Source organism: Lissotriton vulgaris, chromosome 10 (genome assembly GCF_964263255.1).
Source record: "Lissotriton vulgaris chromosome 10, aLisVul1.2, whole genome shotgun sequence".
NCBI lineage: Eukaryota > Metazoa > Chordata > Amphibia > Caudata > Salamandridae > Lissotriton > Lissotriton vulgaris.
This window is the reverse complement of record NC_141698.1, coordinates 842542239-842566607: the sequence shown is the minus strand read 5'-3', so window position 1 is coordinate 842566607 and position 24369 is coordinate 842542239. Positions and strand designations below refer to the sequence as shown.

The 24369-nt window shown below is 40.9% G+C and overlaps 1 protein-coding gene across 1 annotated transcript in view; it reads right to left on the bottom strand.

Annotated features, from left to right (window-relative positions):
• LOC147688873 (macrophage mannose receptor 1-like) overlaps positions 1–24369 on the bottom strand; it is a 731375-nt gene that overhangs the window by 122862 nt on the left and 584144 nt on the right. Inside the window, exon 22 of the mRNA XM_086941773.1 lies at positions 10167–10336. Coding sequence (XP_086797899.1) covers positions 10167–10336 — 170 coding nt within the window. The remainder of the gene's footprint in view (positions 1–10166; positions 10337–24369) is intronic.

Genomic DNA, 24369 nt, shown 5'->3' with positions numbered 1-24369 from the left:
TGCTTCCTGTGACGTAGTCGGCACTGACAACCATAGACAAAATACTATGCATTTCTATTTCTGTTTTTCATATTTAAGAGCACCAAATCAATAGATATTATCTAAAAACATGCCCAGCTTGTAAAACATACATAAAATATTGGTACAAATACCAAATAAAAATTAATGTCCAAACCATATTTAGATTCTCATTGACAATACCTTGCTCACATTTCTTAAATTGAATACAGTCCTATAAAGGCTTTACAAGAACGTAGCAATTATTTTCATATCACTCACATGGTTTCATAAATGATTAAATACATAAAGTGCACAGTGCATATTACAATTGTATACTAAATACAAATTCATAAAATACCATCTTATAAAAAAAATCTTATAAAAAAGTGCCACTTCTGCTATACTGCCCGTTCAAATATCACGGATCCACCCAAAGAACTGCCATCTAAAAAGCAGAATGTCTTCACGTAGGTGTCGTGAGTCCATAGGCAACACCACGTCCATATTAGATGTGCCTAAATACATGTGCTACTAATTGAAGTGTTGGCTTGTTGGATAGTAAATCTAAGCTAATGAATTCTCATTTTAGCTCATCTCCTAAGAAGTGCAATAAATAGTCATTTATCTTTATGTGCAAATACCGTTGTAAAGTGACTCTTGAAATGTGCAAATATGCTAATGGGGCATAATGTGCTGTAAAGCCAATAAACTTGTTGTTCAATGTATAAAGCGCTGGTGCAACTCAGTTCTGAAGTGTGTAAAGTGCAAATTGATAGAACTTTTTAGTGCAAAATGTGCAAATACGAATATGAAAATTGTGATTAAAAATGAGATCATATAGTGGCTACTCGTTATCCTGTTCTCTTATATGGGCTCTACTTTGTCCCTGGTGAACCTCAGATCACTTCTGTATCTCTGGGTTCAAATACCCTATAGATGATCTTGCTGGTTCCCAATGGGACAAGTGTATTTACTATAGACCCACATGAAAGGTAGTGGTCAGGGAGCCCCCTGACACTTCTGTTTACACCCCTAATGGCAATGTATATGGGCAGCTCATTAAACCATTAATATGTGTGGCCTAATACTCACTAATATATACAGCGAGATAATGTTGGAGATTCGGAGTCACAATTCTCCATTAGCCCAAGTAATGACCATATCTGGCAATTGGAATTTGACCCACTCACAGAAAGTTGAGCAAATCCTCTCCGATATTCAGCCCTAGCGGAGTCTTTGTATCCAGCTCTACTATACATCTAGATTCAAGCTGTTGCAATTTCTTTCTCCCTATTGCCGCCTTGTTTACTCTGTGGCACTGCATCAATATCAAAATATGGCAAGCAATTCACGTTATTGCTATGAATTGCTTTAAAGTGCCTGCCGACAGTATATGGTAACAAAAAGAAGTATCCCAACTGGTTTTATTTGCAGGCAGTTAATCAGGATATGTATACACTATTATCCACAAGGAGACAAGGAGACTCTAATTGTTTGGAGCATGTGCTCATAGCAACATTTATCTGATTTCTTAGAGATCAAGAAGGGGATACAAAATAAGTCATATACAGTTGTGACAGCACTGTAATAACATAATTAAAAGTGATTCGTGACAACCCAAATTGCACGTGATGCTCGTGGAATGTCAGTGAAGAACCGAAGTAGCATCTCTGGTGACAATGTGAACAGCGTGGGCGGCGCGAAGAAGTTTATATACAGTGAATAATTGGTACAGTATGGTTCTGGTAGACTTCAGAAGTTTTAGTTTATAGTTGATTGCATTTTTTGTTCATGAACCATTCTGTTTGACGTGCCTATGGCTGTGCTGGTGTGTCGACGGCGTTTCGATCCGCATCATTTGGGATCATCATCAGGACTGGGTTTGGGTAAGAAGACAGTGTTGTACAGGGGGTAAAATACGGATGTTAGGGAAAAGCATGGGGCGCAGGCATGTAGAGCTGACTGACTACAATAGGAGTGCTTCCCATTGGTGGCAGGTCAAGTGGACTGACTGGGGTGCCTAGAAGCATACGTGGGCCAGATGAAGCATGTAGCTAGCAAGTACCAGGGGCTGGCACAATGATGTAAGACTGGGCGAGGCACAGGCATGTAGAGCTGGCTGACTACAGTGGGAGTGCTTCCCGGTGTTGGCAGATAGAATGGACTGGCTAGGGTCCCTGGGAGCATACATGGGCCAGAGGGAGCATGTAGCTAGCATGTATAAGGGACTGGAACAATGATATAAGAATGATATAGACATGGCCACTAGCCAGGCACCCTAGTCAGTCCATTCTATCTGCCAACACCGTTTATAGTTAGACTCAGGTTTCACACATACAAAAATGTATGAAATTCAGCCGTTATAGTTAGCAAGCAAGCTATAACTTGTGCCCCTGCAACGCACTGCTTAACAACCTCACATATTACATCACTCATAACTATAACTACCTACTTGCGACTGTTAGAAGGTAATATATATATATATATATATATATATATATATATATATATATATATATATATATATATATATATATATATATATATATATATATATACTACTACTGTTATAAAGGAAGAACTTTGAACCTTTGAAGTGGGTAAACTCGGGAACCACAGCGCCAATCCACACACCCGATACATCTTTGAAATTGTCAGGGTGTGCAGATGGACATAGGCTATATACATTTATAAAAATATACTTTATTTAAAAAAATTACGAGAAAAAAAAAGTAGTCCCATGGAAGTAGCGCCAGCCGTGACGTGCGTGGTGACATCAGGAGCGCGGGGAGGAGCGACGTCCAGGAGCGCGAGGAGGAGCGGCGGACATGAGCGCGGGGAGGAGCGGCAGACAGGCGGGGAGGAGCGGTGAGGAGGGCAGACAGGCTGGGAGGAGCGGAGAGGAGCGGCCGACAGGCGGGGAGGAGAGGGGAGGAGAGGGGAGGAGAGGGGAGGAGCGGCGAGGAGCGGCGAGGAGCGGCGGACCGGTGAACTCAGGAGTGCGGGGAGATGCGGCAGATGAGGTAAGGCTCCGGGGGACCCACGGACAATGTCGGGATGGGCGGGGGCCCTGAAGCCAAGGTCCGGACGGCCTGTTACCCCGAGGGACCCACGGACAATGTCGGGGCGGGCGGGGGCCCTGAGGCCTGATTGCTCCCGGACAAGGTCGGGACGGGCTGCTAGTATATATATATATATATATATATATTCACTGAAAAAACCATAGGTTTCAGCCACGTTGTAGTTAGGAATTAGTTAGCATTTAAAAAACCTTAGAAATTCACTGAAAAAAACATAGGTTTCAGCCATATTATAGTTAGGAATTAGCATTTAAACAACCTTAGAAATTCACTGAAAAAACCATAGGTTTCACACATGTTATAGTTAGCTGGACATTTCACTCATACAAAACCAATGAAATTCCCCCGTTATAGTTAGTTCAGCTAACTATAACTGGCGCGCCCGCAATGCACTGCTGATGACATCACATATTACATCACTCATGACATGGTCAGTGACAACACTCATGACATCACTGATGACATCTCAAATGACATCACTCATGACATCATCCAGTGAATGTGTGTCTTTCTGAAAAATAAATATTTTTTATATATGTATATCTAAAGGTTGATGGAAGAATAAATGGGTAAAATAGTGTCTAAATGGATGTTTTTTTGTAAAATTGATTGTATAACTGACTTAATAAGTGTATCTTAGTGAATAAATGTATTAACGAGTAATGTTTAAATATTTAAATATCTGTATCAGTGTCTCACTTTGAATATAAGTGGCTGCATGGGTTGGTGAGTAGCTACATGAGTGTGTAAATGGGTTATTAGTTGGGTTTTTTGAGTATCAGTATGAGTGACTGTATGGTTCGGTGGAGAATATTAGTTAGCGCATAGATGCATGAATGAGTGACTCACTGTTTGTATGTGTTTTGAAGACAGCATGTGTGCAGGACTGTATGGTTGGATGATTGCGTGTATAGGTGTGTTAGTGAGTGAATGACTGTCTCAATAGTGTCTTATTTAGTAAGTACATATGTTTTAAACTAGTATATCTGAGTATTGATGTATATAAGTGAGGATATATGAGAGTGAGTGATTGGAAGAGTTCCTGTATAAATAAGTATGTGTTTCTATAAGTGATTGTTTAGGAGAGTAAGTATGTGTACGTTTCTCTAGAAGTTAGTGTAGTGGTGTGTATATAGCTGTATATGCAAGTAAATGGATGTTTAATAGTTTATTTGCATGTGTGAGTATGTGTGTGAGTAACTCTATGTATGAGTGTAGGTGTGTAACAGGATGTATAGGTGTATGAGCACTTAAGATCAATGAGTACATGTATGAGTGACTATATAGAACTGTTGGTGAATGAGTGGATGTGTATGTAGATTTTGGAATTACTGAATAGGTTGTTCTAACTGGTATTGGTATCTCAATTGTTTTGAAAATGTTAGTTTCTATTTTTCAATGTGTGTATCAAAGGTTATGAGAGGAGGTCTGCCACTCTTTCACAAGGATGATGTCATCAGTGATGTAATCAGTGATGCCATTTGAGATGTCATCAGTGATGTCATGAGTGATGTCACTGGCCATGTCATGAGTGATGTAATATGTGACATCATCAGCAGTGCATTGCGGGCGCGCGAGTTATAGTTAGCTGAACTAGCGGAATTTCAATTGTTTTGTATGAGTGAAATGTCCAGCTAACTATAACATTTGTGAAACCTATGCTTTTTTCAGTGAATTTCCAAGGTTTTTTAAATACTAATTCCGAACTATAACGTGGCTGAAACCTATCGTTTTTTCAGTGAATTTCTAAGGATTTTTAAATGCTAAATGCTAACTACAACGTGGCTAAAAACTATGTTTTTTTCAGCGAATTTCAAAGATTTTGTAAATGATCATTTTAATTGTATTAATTGTTATATATTTTTTATACTGATTTACTACATTGTTTTAAAGTATTTATTTTTAGATATTTCATTTTTTGAATTACATTACATATTTTTTATATACATTTAAAAATAAATGTTTTTAAACATATTGAAATTGTAATATTTGTTTTACTTTATTTTGAATTTTTTTATTTATATATATTTTATATAGCAAGCAATGATATCCTATGGAAGCAAATTCAAGTTACTGTGAAGTACGGTTAAGATTACTTTTCAGGATCAGTAGTGGGCTGCAAGATGCAGCACTGAGGTCTCTCCTGATAACAGGGGAGTAAATCAGAATTCGTAGTTCGGCTGATTTTAGAGGAATTTTTTTAAGTTGCAAAACCCCACACTTAGAAGAATTTCCAAGTGAAACCAGTCAATGTTAGCCTATGGAAGGAAATTCAAGTTACTGTAAGTGTGGTTAGAATTACTTTAAGGATCAGTAGTGAGCTGAAAGATGCAGCACTGAGGCATCTCCTGATAACAGGTGAGTAAATCGGAATTCGTAGTTCGACTGAATTTAGAGGAATTTTTTAAAGTTCCAAAACTCCACACTTAGAAGAATTTCCTAGTGAAACCAGTCAATGTTAGCCTATGGAAGGTAATTCATGTTACTATAAGTACGGTTAGAATTAATTTTCAGGATCAGTAGTGGGCTGAAAAATGCAGCACTGAGGTCTCTCCTGATAACAGATGAGTAAATCATGATTTTAGAGGAATATTTGTACGTTTCAAAAATAGACACTCAGAAACTTTTGTGGTGAAAACCACACAATAGATTCCTATGGAAGGAAATACAAGTTACTGGTAAGTACGCTTAGATTTACTTTTCAGGGTCCGTACTGGGCTCAAAGATGCAGCACTGACATCTCTCCTGATAACAGGTGAGTAAATCGGAATTCTTAGTTCGGCTGATTTTAGAGGAATATTTTGCTCAATAGTGAAGGAAGGGGGCGGGTCCTGAGGTGACATGTGTGCAAACACGCCCTGTGGCGCGTTTTAAGTTGGGGAATTAATTCCTCTTCAATCCTGAGTTCCTCTGTGTGCCAACTAGCCCACCAGGTACCTCCAGTATGCGCCAGAGATCTGTGTTGCAGAGAGGTGTTCAGAGGCCATGCCCCCTTTTTACAACACTCAGCAACACAGCTCCGTGGCGCTTACTGGAGGTACCTGTTGGGCTAGTTGGCCCCTAGGAGACCTCTAGATTGAAGAGGAATTAATTCCCCAATTTAAAACACGCCACAGGGCATGTTTGCACACATATCACCTCAAGCCCCGCCACATACCTTCACCACTGTGCAAACGTGCCCCGTAGCATGTTCTAAGTTGGGGGATTAAGTCCCCTTGCATACTGGGGGTCCCTGGGGGCCAACTAGCCCACCATGAACCTCCAGTATGCGCCAGGGGGCTGCATAGCAGAGAGGTGTAAAAAGGGGCATTGCCTCATTAAATTTCTCTGCCACGCAGACCCCTGGCGCGTTTCCAGAGGGGGAACTAAATCCCCTTGAATACTGGGGGTCCCTGGGGGCCAACTAGTCCACCAGGAACCTCGAGTATGCGCCAGGGCGCTGCGTTGAGAGAGGTGTAAAAAGGGGTGTGGCCTCATTACACCTCTCTGCAACCCAGCCCCCTGGCGTGTTTCCAGATGGGAAACTAAATCCCCTTGAATACTGGGGGCCCTTGGGGGCCAACTAGCCCACCAGGAACCTCCAGTATGCGTCAGGGGGCTGGGGCAGGGGGAGGCGGTCCCCGGGGCTGGGGGGACCTCAGAGCCCCCCACCCCATTAAAATAAGACCCGGGGGTGCTGGTCCCTGGGGCTGAGGGGGCCTCAGAGCCCCCACCCATAATTTAGTAAAGCCCCGGGGGTGGCAGTCCCTGGGGCTGGCCACTTATTGCAGGGGCCATTGCCCCTGGGATTTGGCCTCCCGGGGGCTGAAAAAAAAATATATGCAATTTTTTTTTCGCCAGGGTACGCGTACCATAAGCGTATCCCGCAATAAAAAAATTTAAAACATGGGGGGTCAGGGTGCTTCTACCATGCCTCCTTTGCGTCTTTTGTGCACCTGTTTTTCAGTTTTCTTGGGCCTCGGTTCTACCGAGGCACAAGATGGCTGCCAACACTTCCTGGTTTGGAGTGTTGACAGACAGTTGACAACCAATTAGCATGCAGCTTGTGGTCGTTATGGTACGCGTATAATCCTCGGACAGAACTCGTACGGTATTTCGTCCATAGATATATCTATGATTTTACTTTTGATTTTCTCAGGAAATACTGAACGTATTTACACCATTTAACAAAAAGCACAATCTTCGAACCAAACTCTACCTTATTGCCAAATTTGGTGTAATTCAGTTCAGCAGTTCGGGGTGTAGCTGTGTCTAAAAGTCCCTATGGAAAATTGCATGGGGAAAACACGTTTTGGGACCCCCCTTTTTTCTCGGCCCTTGCTTGACGAATCACCCTGAAACTTTCAGGGAAGGAGCGGAGCGCCCCATCTTCTTTGAGAATTTCGCGAAAATTCATCAACCGGCGCCAAAGTTATTCCAAATAGAATGTTACGGATTTCCTATGGTACTTAGGTCCTAACGATAACTACCTACTGGCGACCGCCAGTAGGTAATATATATTTATATACACTTATACATATACACACACCACACACACATATGGCACTTACCATTTTAACCTTGTATAGAATGTTATGCTCCTCTATGCAGCTACAAATGGCTGAACAAAAATCAGTAAATTTGGCATGCAAATAGAACTAAACTCAAGGAGGTGAATTTGCTTGGCATGGTGTAAATCCATTCAATAGATTTTAAGAAGCCACCATTTTAAAAGTGTTCTGGCAGGTGTTCTGTCAAGAAGAGGTTACAATGTAGAGCTATCTGGACCAACAATTTACAGATCCTCCATAAAGGATAGGCAAATGTATTAAAAAATTAAAAACGCATCATTTGGCCAGGGAACTTTTTTTCACATTGTGCATTACAGCTCCACAATCTGACACAGAATTTTTAAATATGTAGCACTGTTAACCAGTACTGTGCATTGAGCCCTTTGTTGAGAAAATAAGAGAAAGATTGCATAAGGGGGCAGGGTGAACCCACTGTGCCCAATGTGAGGGGGACACAAATGGACCTTCCCCTACAAACAAAATAAATATTTAAAAAAAAAATGATTACAGAACTCAGGAACGGTATGCAGAATTTGTGATCCCTAGGTCTCCCCTGACTCCTTTGGCCCAGTCGTTTTTGATATGATCAGAAAATCTTGATGGCAATATTGGACTACTGTACAATATATATACGTAGAATGTGCAAACCCTGTAGAAAACCTTCTTTTAAATATTTTTTTAGGAGAACTGTTGATCCCCTTGTCCCCGTTGTGGACAGTTTACAAACTCACTTTTACAAACTGTGAATGAATTAACAATCAAGATGTCTTAATGCTAACTCTTTGTAGACAGTATGACCCTTTTGTAATGCTAATTTCTTTAATTTGTTTACACTGTACTAATAAATGTGTGTTTGTGTATTACATATACATATATTGATGTCTTTGAAGTGAAAATACCAGTCGCGGCTGCTGCAGGCCAGTGGGGCGGGACGGGGGAAGGGCAGGGTGGGGGGTAGTAAACTCCAGCATACGGCCGGCCCGAGTTAAGGCATAAATAAATAAATCAAACATATTGCATTGCGTGCGCTGCAATGCAAATGGCGTTTTATTTATTTATTAACTCACTTAACTCCAGTCGGCCGTATGCCGGAGTTTACTACCCCCCACCCTGCCCCGCCCCACTAACCGCAGCACTCCCACTAGGAGCCGCGACTGGAAAATGCATGTGGCCCAGTAGCACTTGTTACTTAGAGCAACTGTACTAATAAAGGCACATTCACACATTTATTACTACAATGCAAAGGTCTAATTACATATTATCAGAAATACCCTGACATAGAGGAAGCATTGTTTACAGTCTCACAGACTGCAAGCTACAGTGGTTTACTTAAACTGGAAATCAACTATGTTAATGGTTACAATTTCTCTTCAATGTAATTGTAGCCCAGGACAAAAGTAACCCCTTGCCTATTTGGTTGGTTAAATACTTAAAAATAATAAATACAAATACATATAGATGCACAGAGTGTAAAAAGTTATACAAGATGCTTTGTATACTATATATCGCATAGTGCTAATAGTGCCAACATTGCATTGCTATGCACAGTTGATGTGTTAACTGGTTTGGACAATTGTTGTACAACTAATGTATTGATAACATTGCAGTTGTATGTTGACCTGGATTCAATATGCTGTTTGAGGGCAAGGGAAAATAAGTTGCTTCTTTTGAATTCGCATAAGCTGGTAAATTTACAGTAAGTGGTTTTCAGTCATGTGATGAGCTCTATACATTTAAAAGGGTGTGTTTCTATTTCTGTCACATTATGTTGAAGTATGTTTTGACCCATTTCTTTTTTTGTTTTCAGCTGGAGCATTTGGTTTCAAAGACTTATGATAATGTGGATCTTAGTTTTACAGGGGCATGCTAATATAGAAAGAAACATTTGATGAAGAAAACTAGTGTACATACATTTACCAATCAGTGCCCACATTGCACACTGGCACACCAGATATTCTAAACTCTGTATTTGCAAAGATTCAATAAGACTTTGCCCCACTGCCCTCCAAAACAGATTTAACACTCCTTGCAGCACTTTTACTATGACCTTTCTAGTGTAACTACGTGTGCTAAAAACATGTTTTAAATGGTGCTAACATGATAATGAGTATCAACTAAGTTTCACCTTAGTAGGTGTTCACCTATTTGCATAGAAGTTCCCTGGGCAATCCACAAGCTCACTGTTAGGAACGTCCACAAATGGAATGTCAGACAAAATATACACATATGTATGTGGCTTACTGGAATATCATGGACCTAACCCAATTTTTATATTGTCCTAAATAATGGTGTAACTAGCACAATTGTAATTTACTTCTTTTTCTGGCATGGACTTACTTAAACCAGGTGTAAAAAGTAATGCACAAGAGAGACACTTGATAGCTTATCAAAATGAAGTGCACACTTTTCCCAACAACTTTGAACCTACTTATTACATTGTATATTTCACATTATTAGATGAAGAGATACTACTGTTAAAAATACAAAATTATAGTCAAAAGGAAGTACATATATAAGGATGATGCTTCTGTCTTACCTCATAAGAGTCTCTGTACATATAATAATTACCACCTGGGAAATCAGCAGCCCAGTTTGTATAATAGACTCCACTTCCATCGGTCCACAGGAACTTATCTTCAGCATTTATGTCATTGAGCCCAATCCAGACACCAACCTGAATTTCCCTTAGATGATAGACAAGAAAATCTGAAATAAAAAACATACAGGATACCATAATCCTTATTTTTTAATAGGTTGCCAATCAGAAATGCAGATTAACTAAATAATCTTCTATATTATATAGCATAGATCCTCAAATGGAATTTCTATAGTGTGGAGTGGGCCATTGTATTTTCTAGTATATCATTACCAATTGGCTACTCATTGAGCTAGTGATCACATGCATGCTCACTCCTGCAAAGACACAACAAGTAACACCTTGCCAAGATCTATTCACATCTAGGAGACATAACTGATCTCCGACAAATGTTATCTACCAAAACTTTGTTACACAGACTTTAGCAAGTGAAATCTCAGTCTTTTGGTAAATATTTGCCAAATACTTATGATAGTAGAAAAAGATACGTTTTCTCCAGTGTCTTAATATAATATGGACATGAAGTACATCAGCATTATTGAGTTAAACAAAAAGAATGCACTGGATCAGCCAGATCATTATATTCAGCTTGCAAACTCTGGTTGTACACCAGAAAGCAACCTATTGATGTCGATCTTACCCTGATAGATCTAAATGTAACCTGACTGCTTGACTCCTCTGCCCTCCAATTAACTTTCAGGAATGAATCAAAGTCGTCCTGGGTTAGATTTGAGACCGTGCTTCAATCTTATGTTACTCCAAACTCATGTTTGTGGTGCGTTTGTGGTGATTTCATCAACGGAAACAATAACTGAGGCTCTGGACTTGAAGTAACTTAGGAAGATAAACCACGCTTCGGAACACCCCCTTTGTCTTCTCTTAAGTGGGATTTACAAATTTCTCAGCATTTTTGTAGGAGAAATTCTAAATAGAAAATCCAATTACTCCAAAGTGGATCCATGTAGTACGTGATCATTTAATCATCAGAAACAATATCTAGGGATCTGTAGATGACATGGGCAGAGATTTGAAGCTCCACCTGAATGCACTTGCCAAGCTATGCCAGGCACAAGTTTTGATGTGTCCGATTGGTCCTATTAGGAATGTCAAGTGATATCTCCTTAAGACTTCTATTCCACCAGTGTGGGATTCTACGTAGAGCAGAATTCTGCATTGGAAGAATCGAGCCCCCTGACCAAATGCACACTTACAAATGCAGAAAATGTTTTTCATCATGAAGAGAGTACTTCCCATAAATCCCCTTTCTGATAAGAGATTTACTCTAATACTAAGGTGGAGTACCTTAATGCCCATTTACATGGTAGAAAATGATCAGATCAGATTCTTGGAATCCCCATTCCAAACTGACAAGACAAACCATAATTTGAAAAAATCCCTTCCCATTTCCCTGAGTGAGATTTACAATCACAAATTTTTCTTCTCCCGACACAAAGAAATCTAAAACAGCAAATCCATTTACAGATGCATGGAAACCTTTTCTGAATTACTTGAATGCAGAAATAGCGAAAGTTATTTCCACAATCTTACATTCACACCTTAACATGGCCCTTGGCTTTTTGCATCATGGGACCCTGTGCTCACTGTATTGTTTGGGGTTACCATTTTATTGTATGTTTTCTGCTTTTTACCAATTGACCTTCAGTTTCACTGCTAATCCTGCCTGGGAATTCACACCCGTATTGCAACTGTGGTAATTATATTGTAATGCAGCTGACTAAATGCTTTGCAATCTGTTTTTGTGGACTAGGCCTTGACTGCTCATCCATCTCTGTTTGTAGAGTTAAGAAAGCTTTGGTGCGCAACTCTCCTTTGAAGACAGAGTACTCACTCTTCACAGTTGGTAGAGAACACTAAAACTCATTATACTTTATGGTACTTGTCAAACATTGGGACCTCTAGTTGGCAGTGGTATACACCCTGTCCAAGTAGGGACCCTTCGTTCTAGTCAGGTAAGGGGCTAACGCACATAAGATAACCCCTGCTCATCCCCTTGGTAGCTTTGCATGAGCAGTCAGGCCTATCTCAGAGGCAATGTGTAAAGTATTTTTATATATCACACACACACACACATACAGTAACACAGTAAAACACTACAAATAGACACCACACCTGGTTAGAAAAATAAAGTATCTTTAACTCAAACAAGACCAGAATGACAAAACTCAAAAATACAGTACTCAAAATATGATTATTTAAAAGTTTAAAGCAATTCTGGCCATAGAAATTACTAACTGGGGTAATTCTGCACAAAGTACCAAAATGCACAAATACCAACAGTCACAGAGGAGGGAAACATTGGAAAATACAGCAATGTGTCGGTTCCTGAGTCCATGGGGTGGCGATGCATTAGTTTCGCTGCACGCAAGAGAAATGTTGTGTCAAATGCAGACTGTCAGGGGAAGCGATATGTCCAACTCCAAGATGGTTCTGGTCTGTGGGTGATGCACTGGAAAATTTGGCGCACATGTGCGATGCATGGAAATCGGGGCACGCTGCAGGTCGATGTGGTGGCGACAAACAGGTGCTGCATCACTTTCTTAAGCTGTGGTCCAACGATGCGTTGATCCATTCAGCCACACAGCAGAGCCTACGTCAGAGTACGTGCGTGGGGTCTTGTACTTTGAAGGCACAGCGTGCTGAACTAAGGCTGTGGCGGTTTCTTCGGTCGCGGACAGGTGCCACAGTGATTCCTTTGACAACACAGCAATGATGTGATGGAGCAAGGATTCGCATACGAAGAGACTTGCTCGTACTCATGAACCTCGAATAACAATAACGAAGTAACCAACCAGTTTGTTTTACTAATTTCGCACACCTTAAATTTACATGGGGTATCCGAGCGAAGCTTGCTTATGTGTTTTCTATTTCTAATGCGCTTGCAAAATAAAATGGCTGCTGCTACATGGAAATTTCTACTGCGCATGCGTCTGTCATACCCACGTGACATGACGTACTCGCAGCTTTGGAGGGAACTCTGTCGCATCTGCGCACTAGTGTTAATATGGCTTTTCTGTGTTCTCTCACATGTGAGAGAGACTTGCACTGCTGCTTTTGCTAAGATGTTCGTTCTGCTTAATCCAAATGCTATAGTTTATTATAAAGTAATGGGTATAGTGTAGAAATTCATGGTATACAGTGTAATCATTTATTTCTGTGTTCTAAAATGTTTCCTTTTTCTTTTCATGTATCGTATTCTTTGGGCCTGGGATGTGCTTATTACTCCATCTTGGAAGTCCTTTCCGCGCATGACAGTCTGCAGCGGGAAGTTGAAAACATTTGCCATTGAATGGGATCCAAGAAAAGCCACAGCCAAGATGCGCCTGGGAAGATGAACCCTAACCCTGCTAGAAGAAGCTGAACTGTACTGAAATTAAAACATTGTATTTAATGTTAAATTCACCATTGTAAGATGGAAGGAATATGTCATGTGAACCTGATATTTAAGGGGCGTATATGAAATTTGAATAAAGAGACAGAAGAAGTCTAAAAAGTAGGTGGTGTGAAGACCTGTCCTCGTCCTTTGTCCAATCAAAATTGGGGATCCTTACACTTGCAACATTGGGGGGTGGTACACTGACCTGAAAAACAGTATAATTAGCGTAGGTTTAATTAGAGAAATTGTCCGACTTGTCTGAATAGCTGACCTGTCACTGACCCAACGCACTCAATAGGTGACTAAGAGCAGAGAGCTGCGGAGCACTCTGTCGGGAGGTTCGAGAACCGAATCGGGGTTTTGGGAAGTTAAAGTGCTGGCGAAGCACTTTGTTGTTGAAAGTTATAACCCAATCGGGGTTTTGGCAGATTCCTTGCAGAGAGGGAGTAGCGCAGGCGTTGCAACCGAAACTGCGGGTGCTGGTCTTAACCTTTGGTAATCCGGTCCTGATCCAAATTCTGGGGTTATCCTGTCCTGATTGTTCATGAGCTGCACCTGCTTGCCTACTGGCACTGAAGTCTTTGGGGTTTCGCCTGTCCTTTCCAACTGACCCATGGCCAGGGTTGGTCTTCACACTATTCTAGGTAAATATAAATCTGTGTGGGTAATTGTCTTTCTAAATCGCGTCCTTTCCTTTACCCTCCCTAAAATATTGCAAAGTTTTCATTGCATATGTTCCCTTTTCTTTGCCGTCCTTTGGTAAATAAGATTTAATGTATTATTGTCTATTAGCGTGTTCCAATTTTCAACCCATCTTTAGTCAATGCTAAATGTTTCCATATTAGTATATGTTCCTTTTTATTACCCTCCCTTTAAGGAGATAAGTTGAATTTATAGTATGTTCCAATTCTCACCTTCCCTATAGTTATTGAGCTAAATCTGAATTTCGAATTGCATAAGTGGTGTTCTCTTTTTCAAACTGCCAATGAATTACGAAAGTTCTTGGGTTTAGTATGTTCCCTTTCTTTACCCTCCTTTAATCAAGTTGCGAAAGTCTGTTTCCTAAAATAGCATGTTCCTTGTTCCTACCTTCCCTATATTTCAAGTTTGCTAAATGTTTGGCATAATCTATCTTTTACATAGCTATACGCTGTTTCTGATCTTGGTTATTGATAGTTTAACCTATGGCTTAGGACTTTTGATGATGATTAGATAAAAGAGTTTGAGCCTACCGTGAGTCTGTGGTTATTATATAAATGCAAATGTTATGGTATTTTGAGTGCCTTTCTTTATTAAACTCCCTGATCATCGTGGTTAGGTATCTAGTGACACGGATTGGTAAGTTACTGGTATAGGAATTAGTGTAAGCACAAACTGATAAATAGAGCGTGTGTCACCTGTCTGAGGTAATAAAATTAATGTCCATTTTTGAAGTATGGGCCCAGGCGAGTATTGGTAAGATCCTAGCCGGGTGACCTGCGCGCTCTATCAGTTAATTTCTTGGTAGCAGCTGTATGGTTAGGGATTAGTTAAAGTTAGGTAGTTAATTAGTTATCTGGTTAAAGTTCATATTTTATTGATCGATTAAATGTGGTATTATTGAAATGTTTAATTGATGCTGCTATGTTGAATTTTATGTATTAACCAAAATCGTTTGTACCTGTTATATATTTTGTCTGGAATCCCCGGGGGCAGAATAGCGGGTGGTAAATAGAAGCCACATTGCGGCGAGGTCACTTACCTGTAGAAGGTTAGTGCATGGTTGGGCAGAACCGGAAGCACTATTTAGGGTTTTCTGTATGAATGTATGAATAAGTGACAGCAAAGAGTTTGCTGGCAAAACTTCTATTGTGATATAACCTAGTAAGGGTCACACGGAAGGATTAGCAGGTTCGTTTAAGCTTGATTGATAGTAAAGGGGTTCGCTGGTGAAACTTTAGCCTCAGTATATTTCCCGGAGTGGATGAGTCTGGAGGAGTAGCAGGTTCTCTAATGCTTGTGTGAAGGGTAGGCGGAAGGATTCTACTCACAGTGTATGAAAAGTAAACGGAAGGGATTTACTTGCAGTGAAATATTTCTTTCCTATTTAGTCACTTGGGCACAGTGGCGGATGTGTTTCCGTTGTTAAATAATAAAAATTTGCACTTTATAATTCAAAAGAACTGAGTGTTCGCATTACCTTGTGAAGGAGGGAGTCAGTTGCGGAGCTGCGCTGACGTCACTCAGTGCCACGCCGGTATTGGTCAAGACAGCGGGCGTGTAGCTGAGATAGCATTGTAAAGGAGGGGTGAGCGCAGGAACGTGGAAACTCATCTCACGGGAAAGGCCGCGCACTCATTGGTTGAAATTTTTTGAAATCACAGTGTTGGTTGGTTGTCGAGAAATAAAAGACGCGCTAGCATTGGAAGTATTTAGTAAACAGAAAAAGCTTTTTTTTTTGCAATTTGAATTCACGAGATATATGTGGTATCCAAGTCATCCAGAAAATCGACCTGATCCGAGATACTTAGGGTTTGCTAGGGATCAGATGTTAAGAGGCAGACCTAACAATATGTACAGAAGTAAGAGAAAATTGTCATTTGTAGACAAAGTTAAACATTTCTTTAAGAAAGACAAGCCTATTAAGACTAGAGAAGGAGTCATTATCCCACCTCCGAATACTCCTGCATCATTCATGATGTTTGACAGGGGATACCATTCTTGTGTATGGTTAGAGAACTGGGTGGAATACACAAAAGATGATGGGCTTCTGGCATTTCCCGTAGAAGGCACCTTTAATGGAAGAATTTTGTTTAATTTAAGGACCTGAATGAAAGACTTACATCCGAGACCTAGATTAACGCAATATGAGGTATTAGAAGAATGGGAGATTGAGGCTTTTGAGTGAGACAGACCCAGAATTGATAAAGGACTGAGTACATTTTACCCAAAGGTTCCACAAGATTCTAAAGATAAACAAATGAAACAATGGAGACAGAATATGTTAGTGGAAGGGCTTTAACCAGTACTAACTGTAGAGGAGCCTGTGTGAGCTAAAAGGACTGAGAAAGCTAAACATTGAATGACTAGTGGTGATTCAGACGATGATTACATGGAGGATTTATTAATGAAAAATCCACCACCCTATAATGAAGAAACAAGAATAGTAAATCTGAATAACCCGTTTTTTAAGCCACCTTATAATGAGGAGTCAAGCACATCGAACCCGACTCCCCAGTTTTTAAAGCCACCTTTAATTCCGCAAGTCATATATGAGACCTCTATCGAAAGGGTATTACAAGAAAGAGAAAGAGAAGCTCTAAATAAACAGAGAAGTTAATTATTTCAGAAAATTTCCCAATTAAATACCAGACCTGAGGCGTTGACAATTCCAGTGACTATTGGCCCAGTTGTTCCTTTGTACGGAGATAAACAAACTAGTCCAAAAGCTCCAGTTATAACTGCATCAGTAGTACAGCCAAGAAAAGAGCCACTGATAGTAGATGATCCGGCAAGTGAATGTGAATAAGTGATATCCTTAATGGATTTACCAATAAGGGAACCTGAAGGTGGTTCAATGAGGAAAACCACTCCTTTAACTTTGAGAGAATTACAGATGGAGACTTAATTAATTAATTAATTGCAGGTTTATATAGCACTAGGATCGACTCCCGGAGGAGTATCTCCGCGCTTCGACCGCTGCGAAACCCTTCCTGGCTTCCCTGAGAGATGGTCCCTTAATGGGTATCTCCAGGGTGAGACCAGGCATCCCCGGCGGTCTGGTGGGGCCGTTAGTGAAGATGAGGCAAGCTTATGCCCAGAGTTGCCGAGTGTGATCGCTGATCAGAGTGGGCACCGAGGCGAGAGAATTACCGAGCCCGCTGACCCTATTCCAGAAACCTGCCGCGTCGGGAATCGAACCCTGGTCCCGGGCCGTCCTCTGCTCTCGGGTCTGCCGCCTCTAACCAGTGAGCCACACTACTTCACTTCCTCAGGTACAAGAAGTGCCACTGTGGTAACTCCTGAAGAGATAGACAGATGGACACGAGAAATAGAGAGACCAAAGACACAGCCCAAGCCATTAGACATATATAAATTAAGGATTGAAATAGAAGAAATGATGGCTGGGAATGTGGGATTGGAGGGATTAAATACCCTTAGTGAAGATGAATTACTGTTTATCTGTAAAAGAATCACTAGAAATACAAGGGTGTTTGACGAAAAACTAATGGACACGGCAGCTAGCATGGGAATCGGCATTGGTAAATCTAAGGTATTGCAGAAACCCTACCGAGTAGAATTCTCTGACAAAGATTTAGAAAACATGAATGTGTCAGGAAAAAAAGTGCAGATAAGAGAGCTGATGAATTTAATGCATAAATGGGGAGAATTGGAGAAATGGAAAGCAAGATGGGCAAAGAAAAAGGAAGAAATTCGATCAAGACAAATGACTTCAGAATATGTTTTAAAAGAAGCAGAAAAGGTAGAAAAATGATGTCCCATGCGAGAGGTACCAGGTGGAGGCTATGTGCATGTTCCATGGTCCAGACAGGATATTTTGTCATTTACAAATGATTTCCCAAAACTTCGAGAAAAACCTGTAGAGTGGTACAGACAGGTCAAGAGATTTGTAAAGGTGTCAAAGTGTCTTTTAAAAGACTTAGATGGTTTATTTGACATTGTAGTCCCCGTAGATTTGTGGACAGAATGCAAAATTGCTGTTGATTGGCCTAGTGATGAGTACCCAAGAGACCCAAATACAGGGGCACCTTCCGAGGATGTAATGAAAAAATACAATCAGATAATACTTTACCTGAAAGGAAAGGTGCCTGCAAAAGAGACAGATTGGATGAAAATAGATAGAACCACTCAGAATAAAGACGAAACTGTGCATTCATATTATGAACATCTATTACAGACATTTAAGCAATACAGCGGACTAGACAACTTCGACATTAAAGACATGACACATTTTATCTATCGATATGTGCTAGGATTGAGACCAGAAATTGCACAATGGATTAAAGACAATAAAATTTGTTGGCACGCTAAACCCATAGATGAGGTCTTGAAATATGCAAAATATTGTGAAGATGAGCTAGAAAACAAACGGAGAGAATTGAAAGAAAAGGTCATGTGGGCACAAGTAAAATTAGCAGAACACCAAGAACAACAGTTAAATCAGATGACTACTAATCAGAATAAAAATGATGGAAGTGGGAGAAGGCCCAGGGGAAAATTCAATAGGGAAGATGCGAAAAAGAAGTTCCCCTGTAACGGATGTGGCAAGTTGGAGCACTGGAAGGACGAGTGTAAGGCTGTGCAGAATGGTAATGTGCAAATTAATGATTTAAATCCACATGCGCAGCCTGAGGTGCCACGGAATACCCAGCAGCAGGTAACACAAAACCAGATACCCCCGGCGCCTATGCCAAATTATAGGAGCAAAGCACAACAGAATGTAGAGACTTCGAATTGGGAAGGAAGGGAAAAGAGAGATGCGTCAACCTCACAATTTCTTTTGAATGACACATTCTTTTGTGAAGAACCTTACTGACGGTGCCTGAGGGGGAAGGACGAGGAGTGCATGCTTGGCGCCTCCTTGCCAGTAGACCAGTCAGGACCATACATTAAAGGAAAGGTTGAAGACAATGATGTCACCTTTCTGTTGGACACTGGTGCTACCCGTTCTACTGTGAGAACAGCAGATGTTCCAAACCTACCCCTCTCGGGATAAGCGATCCAAGTAGTGGGCGATTCTAATAAACAAATTAGTACCCCAGTCACAGAACCAATGGAAGTAAAAATAGGGAATTTTAAAGAAATGCATAGATTCGTAGTCTGTGACCCAAGTCCTGTAAATCTGCTAGGACGAGATTTGTTGTGCAAAATGAATTGCACCATTTTTGCACTCCAAATGGCGTTGAAATTCAAACCCCAGACGAAGATGGAATTTACAAATGATGTTAGCAAGACCAGAGACAGAAGTTGCCAGGATGACAATAACAGACTTACCAGAAGAACTGCAACAGACGGTAAAACCAGAGGAATGGACTTTACGGGAAAGGATGTAGGATTAATGGCAAATGTGGACCCAATAAAAGTGACCATAAAAGAAGATGCAGTTTACCCAAACACACGATCGTACAAAATGAATGTAGAAATTCAAGCAGGAGTTGTAGTAGAAATAAAGCGGTTATTGGAAGCAGGTATTTTGCAAGAAGTAATGAGCAGTCCATGTAACTCCCCCATAATTGGTATAAAGAAACCCAGCGGTAAGTACAAAGTAGTACAGGACCTGAGAAAGGTTAATAAGATTTTTGTCCCTTGCTGTCCAGTTGTGCCAAATCCTGCAGTGATTCTGTATCAGATACCGTGGGAAGCTGGATGGTTTACTGTCATAGACCTATGCCATGCATTTTTCTCGATCCCATTGCACCCAGATAGCAAAAAAAAATTCTCATTTGAATTCGACAGTCATGTCTATGTTTGGAATCGTGTCCCTCAGGGGTACACAGAAAGCCCCTCAATTTTTAATCAGATTTTGAAAAAGTGCCTGGAGTTGTTAGTACTACCCAGACGGTCAGTCTTGCTTCAGTACATAGACGATCTTTTGGTGGCCTCAAAATCACGGCAATGGATTGTGGGATTCGCAGTCCTTGCAAAGCCTCTGATACAAATGACAAAGAAAAGAGCCAAAGACCCAGTAGAGTGGGATAACGAAAGCATGACTGCCTTTGTAAATTTGAGAGACTGCCTGTGTACAGCTCCAGCATTAGGAATGCCTGACTATTTAGAAGATTTTGCACTTTTTTGTGACACACGAGATAATTGTGCACTTTCAGTTTTTACTCGAATTCATGGATTAGTGGGACGACCTGTGGCATATTTTTCGTCCACATTAGACCCAGTGCCCGCCGCATTACCCGGATGTCTGAAAGCAGTAGCTGCAACTTGCATGAGCCTTGAGCAGAGTGAATCCATCTTTATGGGAAATCCTGTAACAGTGTATGTTCCACATGCAGTTGTAATCTTGCTAACTAGGACTAAGACTCAGTATCTCACACCTAGTTGGCTGACTAAGTACAAGAGAATTCTTGTAGGTGCAGGAAATGTAACCATTGCTAGGTGTAACATTTTGAACCCAACAACCCTACTGCCAAATTCATACAATGCAGAACTTAAGGAGGAAGTTGAGCATAATTGCAATGATGTAACTGAATACAGTACTAAGCCAAGGGCAGACATAAGAGAGGAGCCCTTAATTGATTCAGACTGTGAGCTATTTGTTGATGGCTCATGCATGAGACATGAGGAAGGAGGTTTAAGCGCTGCCTATGCAGTGTGTACCTTGGGAGGCCCAGTGGAAGCATCCTATTTACCTGGAGTCAAGTCTGTACAAATTGCCGAATTGGTTGCCCTGGCAAAGGCCTGTAAATTTGGGAAAAATTGAAAAGTGACCATATTCACTGACAGCCAGTATGGTTACGGGGTTGTGCATGACTATGGCCAATTATGGATGCAAATGGAGTTTCTGACTTCTGCAGGCACCCCCATCAGAAATGGTCAATATGTGAAAGATTTACTGGAAGCAATCCAGTTGCCAAAAGAGGTGGCTGTGGTCAAGTGCGCTGCTCACAAATCTGGCATTGACAAAGTGACAGCTGGTAATCGATATGCTGACCAGTTAGCCCAACATTGTGCAAAATACAAGATGGCTGTAAATAAAAAGGTTGAAGTTGGTGGAAACAGCTGCCAACTTATGTTACTGGATCGCGTGGATACATGGGAAGAAGTGAGAGAGTTGCAGAATGGAGCAGAGCCAAAAGAAAAGGAACAGTTGAGGAAATTAGGGTGTAAGAGAAGGGTTGAAGATGGTGTCATTGTTTACCTTGACGAAACAGTAGTGTTACCCCAACTATCTGCTTGCTCCTATGGCTAGGTTGATTCATGGAGATTCTCATTTGGGAAGAGATGCTATGATATGTCTGTTCAGACGAACATGGTTTAATGTGAAATTCAGGAACATAGCACAGGCACTCTGCCAGAGGTGTTTGGTTTGTCAGCAAATGAACCCAGGGAAAAGAACAGTGGTATTGTCACGGAAAATTGGAAAGGGAGAAGGTCCTTTTATTCGATTGCAGATTGATTTCATTCAGATGCCCCCTTGTCAAGGACTAAAACATGTACTTGTCACTGTCTGCCTGTTTTCAAAATGGGCGGAAGCTTACCCCACACGTAAGAATGATAGCATCACTGTGGCTAAGCTTCTACTTAGAGAGATTATCCCACAGTTCGGATTTCCAGTAACAATTGAATCTGACAGAGGAAAACATTTTAACAGTGAAATAATGGGTCTAATTTGTGAAGCATTCAAAATTAAGCAAAAACTGCACTGTGCATATCGCCCAAAAGCATCTGGAGTGGTAAAATAATTTGAATGGCACTATAAAATCAAGATTGGGAAAGATGTATGAGTAAACTAGATTGGAGTGGCCAATGCTCTGCCACTTATTCTGATGGGACTTAGGAGTATTCCAGACTGGAACACAGGCTTAAGTCCCCATGAAATACTGATGGGAAGAGCAATGCGGCAAGCATGGGTGCCAGGACACAGCCTGCTAAACATATCTGATGATTTAGTACTGGAATACTGCAAAGAACTGGCTGACCAAGGGCGTTCTATCTCTCGCCAGGTTGGGGAAGACGCTGTCGCCAGACCAGCAACACCAGCACATGACTTGAACCCAGGGGATAGGGCTGTCCTTAAGAAACATACTCGAACATCTTGCCTCACACCCAGGTGGAGTAAACCACGTCAAGTGAATCTGATTACCACCACAGCAGTAAAGTGTGTAGGAGTTCCGCACCGGATCCATGTCAGTCGCCCGAAGAAGGTGACGGAAGCTGATTAAACTGAGGCTGAAGGTTGCGCAGCTGAAGGGTCCCAAGATATCGATCCTGAAGTAGCTGAAGAAGAACAACCGAGCACCAGTCAAGATGATTGGATCCCAGTAATCAACATACCTGCAGAATATGTTCGAACCAGGAGTCAAACTTATTTAGACAGACAGAGTGATAGCGAGGATGAGACAGGTGTAGAGCAAGATAATCAGGTCATTGAAATCCATGTCAAAAGTGATGCTGAGGAGTACCAGATAGGGACAGGTCAGGTAATCGATACTCCACTCAGAACTCCTGAATCTGAAAAGGGACAGATAGAAATTAGGGCGGAAACTCAAGCGGAAGAAGATCAAGAATTCGAAGAGCTTGAGCAGGACCAGGTAGGAATAGACAATGGTGTTCAGGACGAAAAAAGTGAAACAGATCAAAGGCAAATCCAACAGATTCCTGAACAAGGCCAGTTTAGTAACCAGGCAGAAGAAACAGAAACAAGACCTGGAACTAGTCAGATAGAGAGGGAAGAAGAAGAAAACACTGAAATCAATGTGCCACAACTGAGCGAGAATAAAAGAGCATTCGAAGAGGGCCAAAGCACAGTGCCAGTTAAACGACTCAGAAAAGGAGACAAATGGCCCAGATATGTCAAAAGACTGAGACTGCGTTTAAAGAGAATTATCGAAGAACCTGAACAAGTACATGAAGTAACCACTCCAACTGATCCACCTGTGATACAACCCAGAAGAAGAAGTCCATGACTAAAAAGACTGAACAACAAGTACAAGGGCCCTGAGTGGACCTACATTGTATTGGAAGAATTTGAAAATCTAGACATAAGTGACGAATATGATGAAGAATTGATTGCTGAACAAACTACTGAAAAAGTAAAACCCACCTGAGAGTTGCACAGGGTAAAGACTGTGTAAAAGCTTCAATGAGGGGTTAAGACTCCTTTAGACCAAATGGCTGATTCAACTCTTAACGGAAGACCGAAAAGAAATTGTTTAAAAACATGCTGCAAAGTATGTTTATGTAGTGTAGCAATAGTACTTATACTTTGGATAGGACTAACCATAGCTATTCCTTACATGAGGAGTAAAGATACTAATTTATACCCTACTAAGCCAGTGACAATGGACACAGAATAGCTGCAAACGAAAGATACACCACAAAGAGTAGATACACAAGAGAAAGCACTTAGCCTTAGACAAACTAAAATAGACTTAGATGCACCAGATGAGGAAGGACTGCATTATAATAGAATCAAAAACAGAACTCATTTAAATGTGTTTGCAAACCTGTTAGTACACTATGTAGAAGCAATGGAGATAGAAAACTGTTATGTCTGTATGAAGCTGCCTACTTTGGTAGCTGAGGGTGTGACGTATCACCACTTGCCGCTAACATATGGAATTTCCTGTAGTATTCAAACTAGCTTATTTTACAAGAATGGACCTTTACAATATTATTATTCTAACTCAGATGATATATTTTCCGAATTTCCTGTACATAGAAACCTAAACCCTGTTCACACTACTAGAGATGTGGCACGTTATATGAGTGAATATTTTCTAACCGTAGGGAAAATAGATATAGGTGTTGCACACAGAAATACCTTAACATGTTTATTACACAAAAAAGAAAAGATATTTCTAAACATGGTAGAGAAGAGAAGGGAGAGTTTCCAAAGAAATGCAAATGACAAGAATCAGAAAACCCCTAATTGGGCTGAAAGTATAGGGAGCACCTCAAATGGTGGAACAAATGCTGCTATGTTGCTGGATTTCGAAAAGAAGGGGAAACTCTGTCTTCACAGAGAAATGACTAGTTATTATAACAACGTATTCATTGGTTCCAGTAAATGTGAGC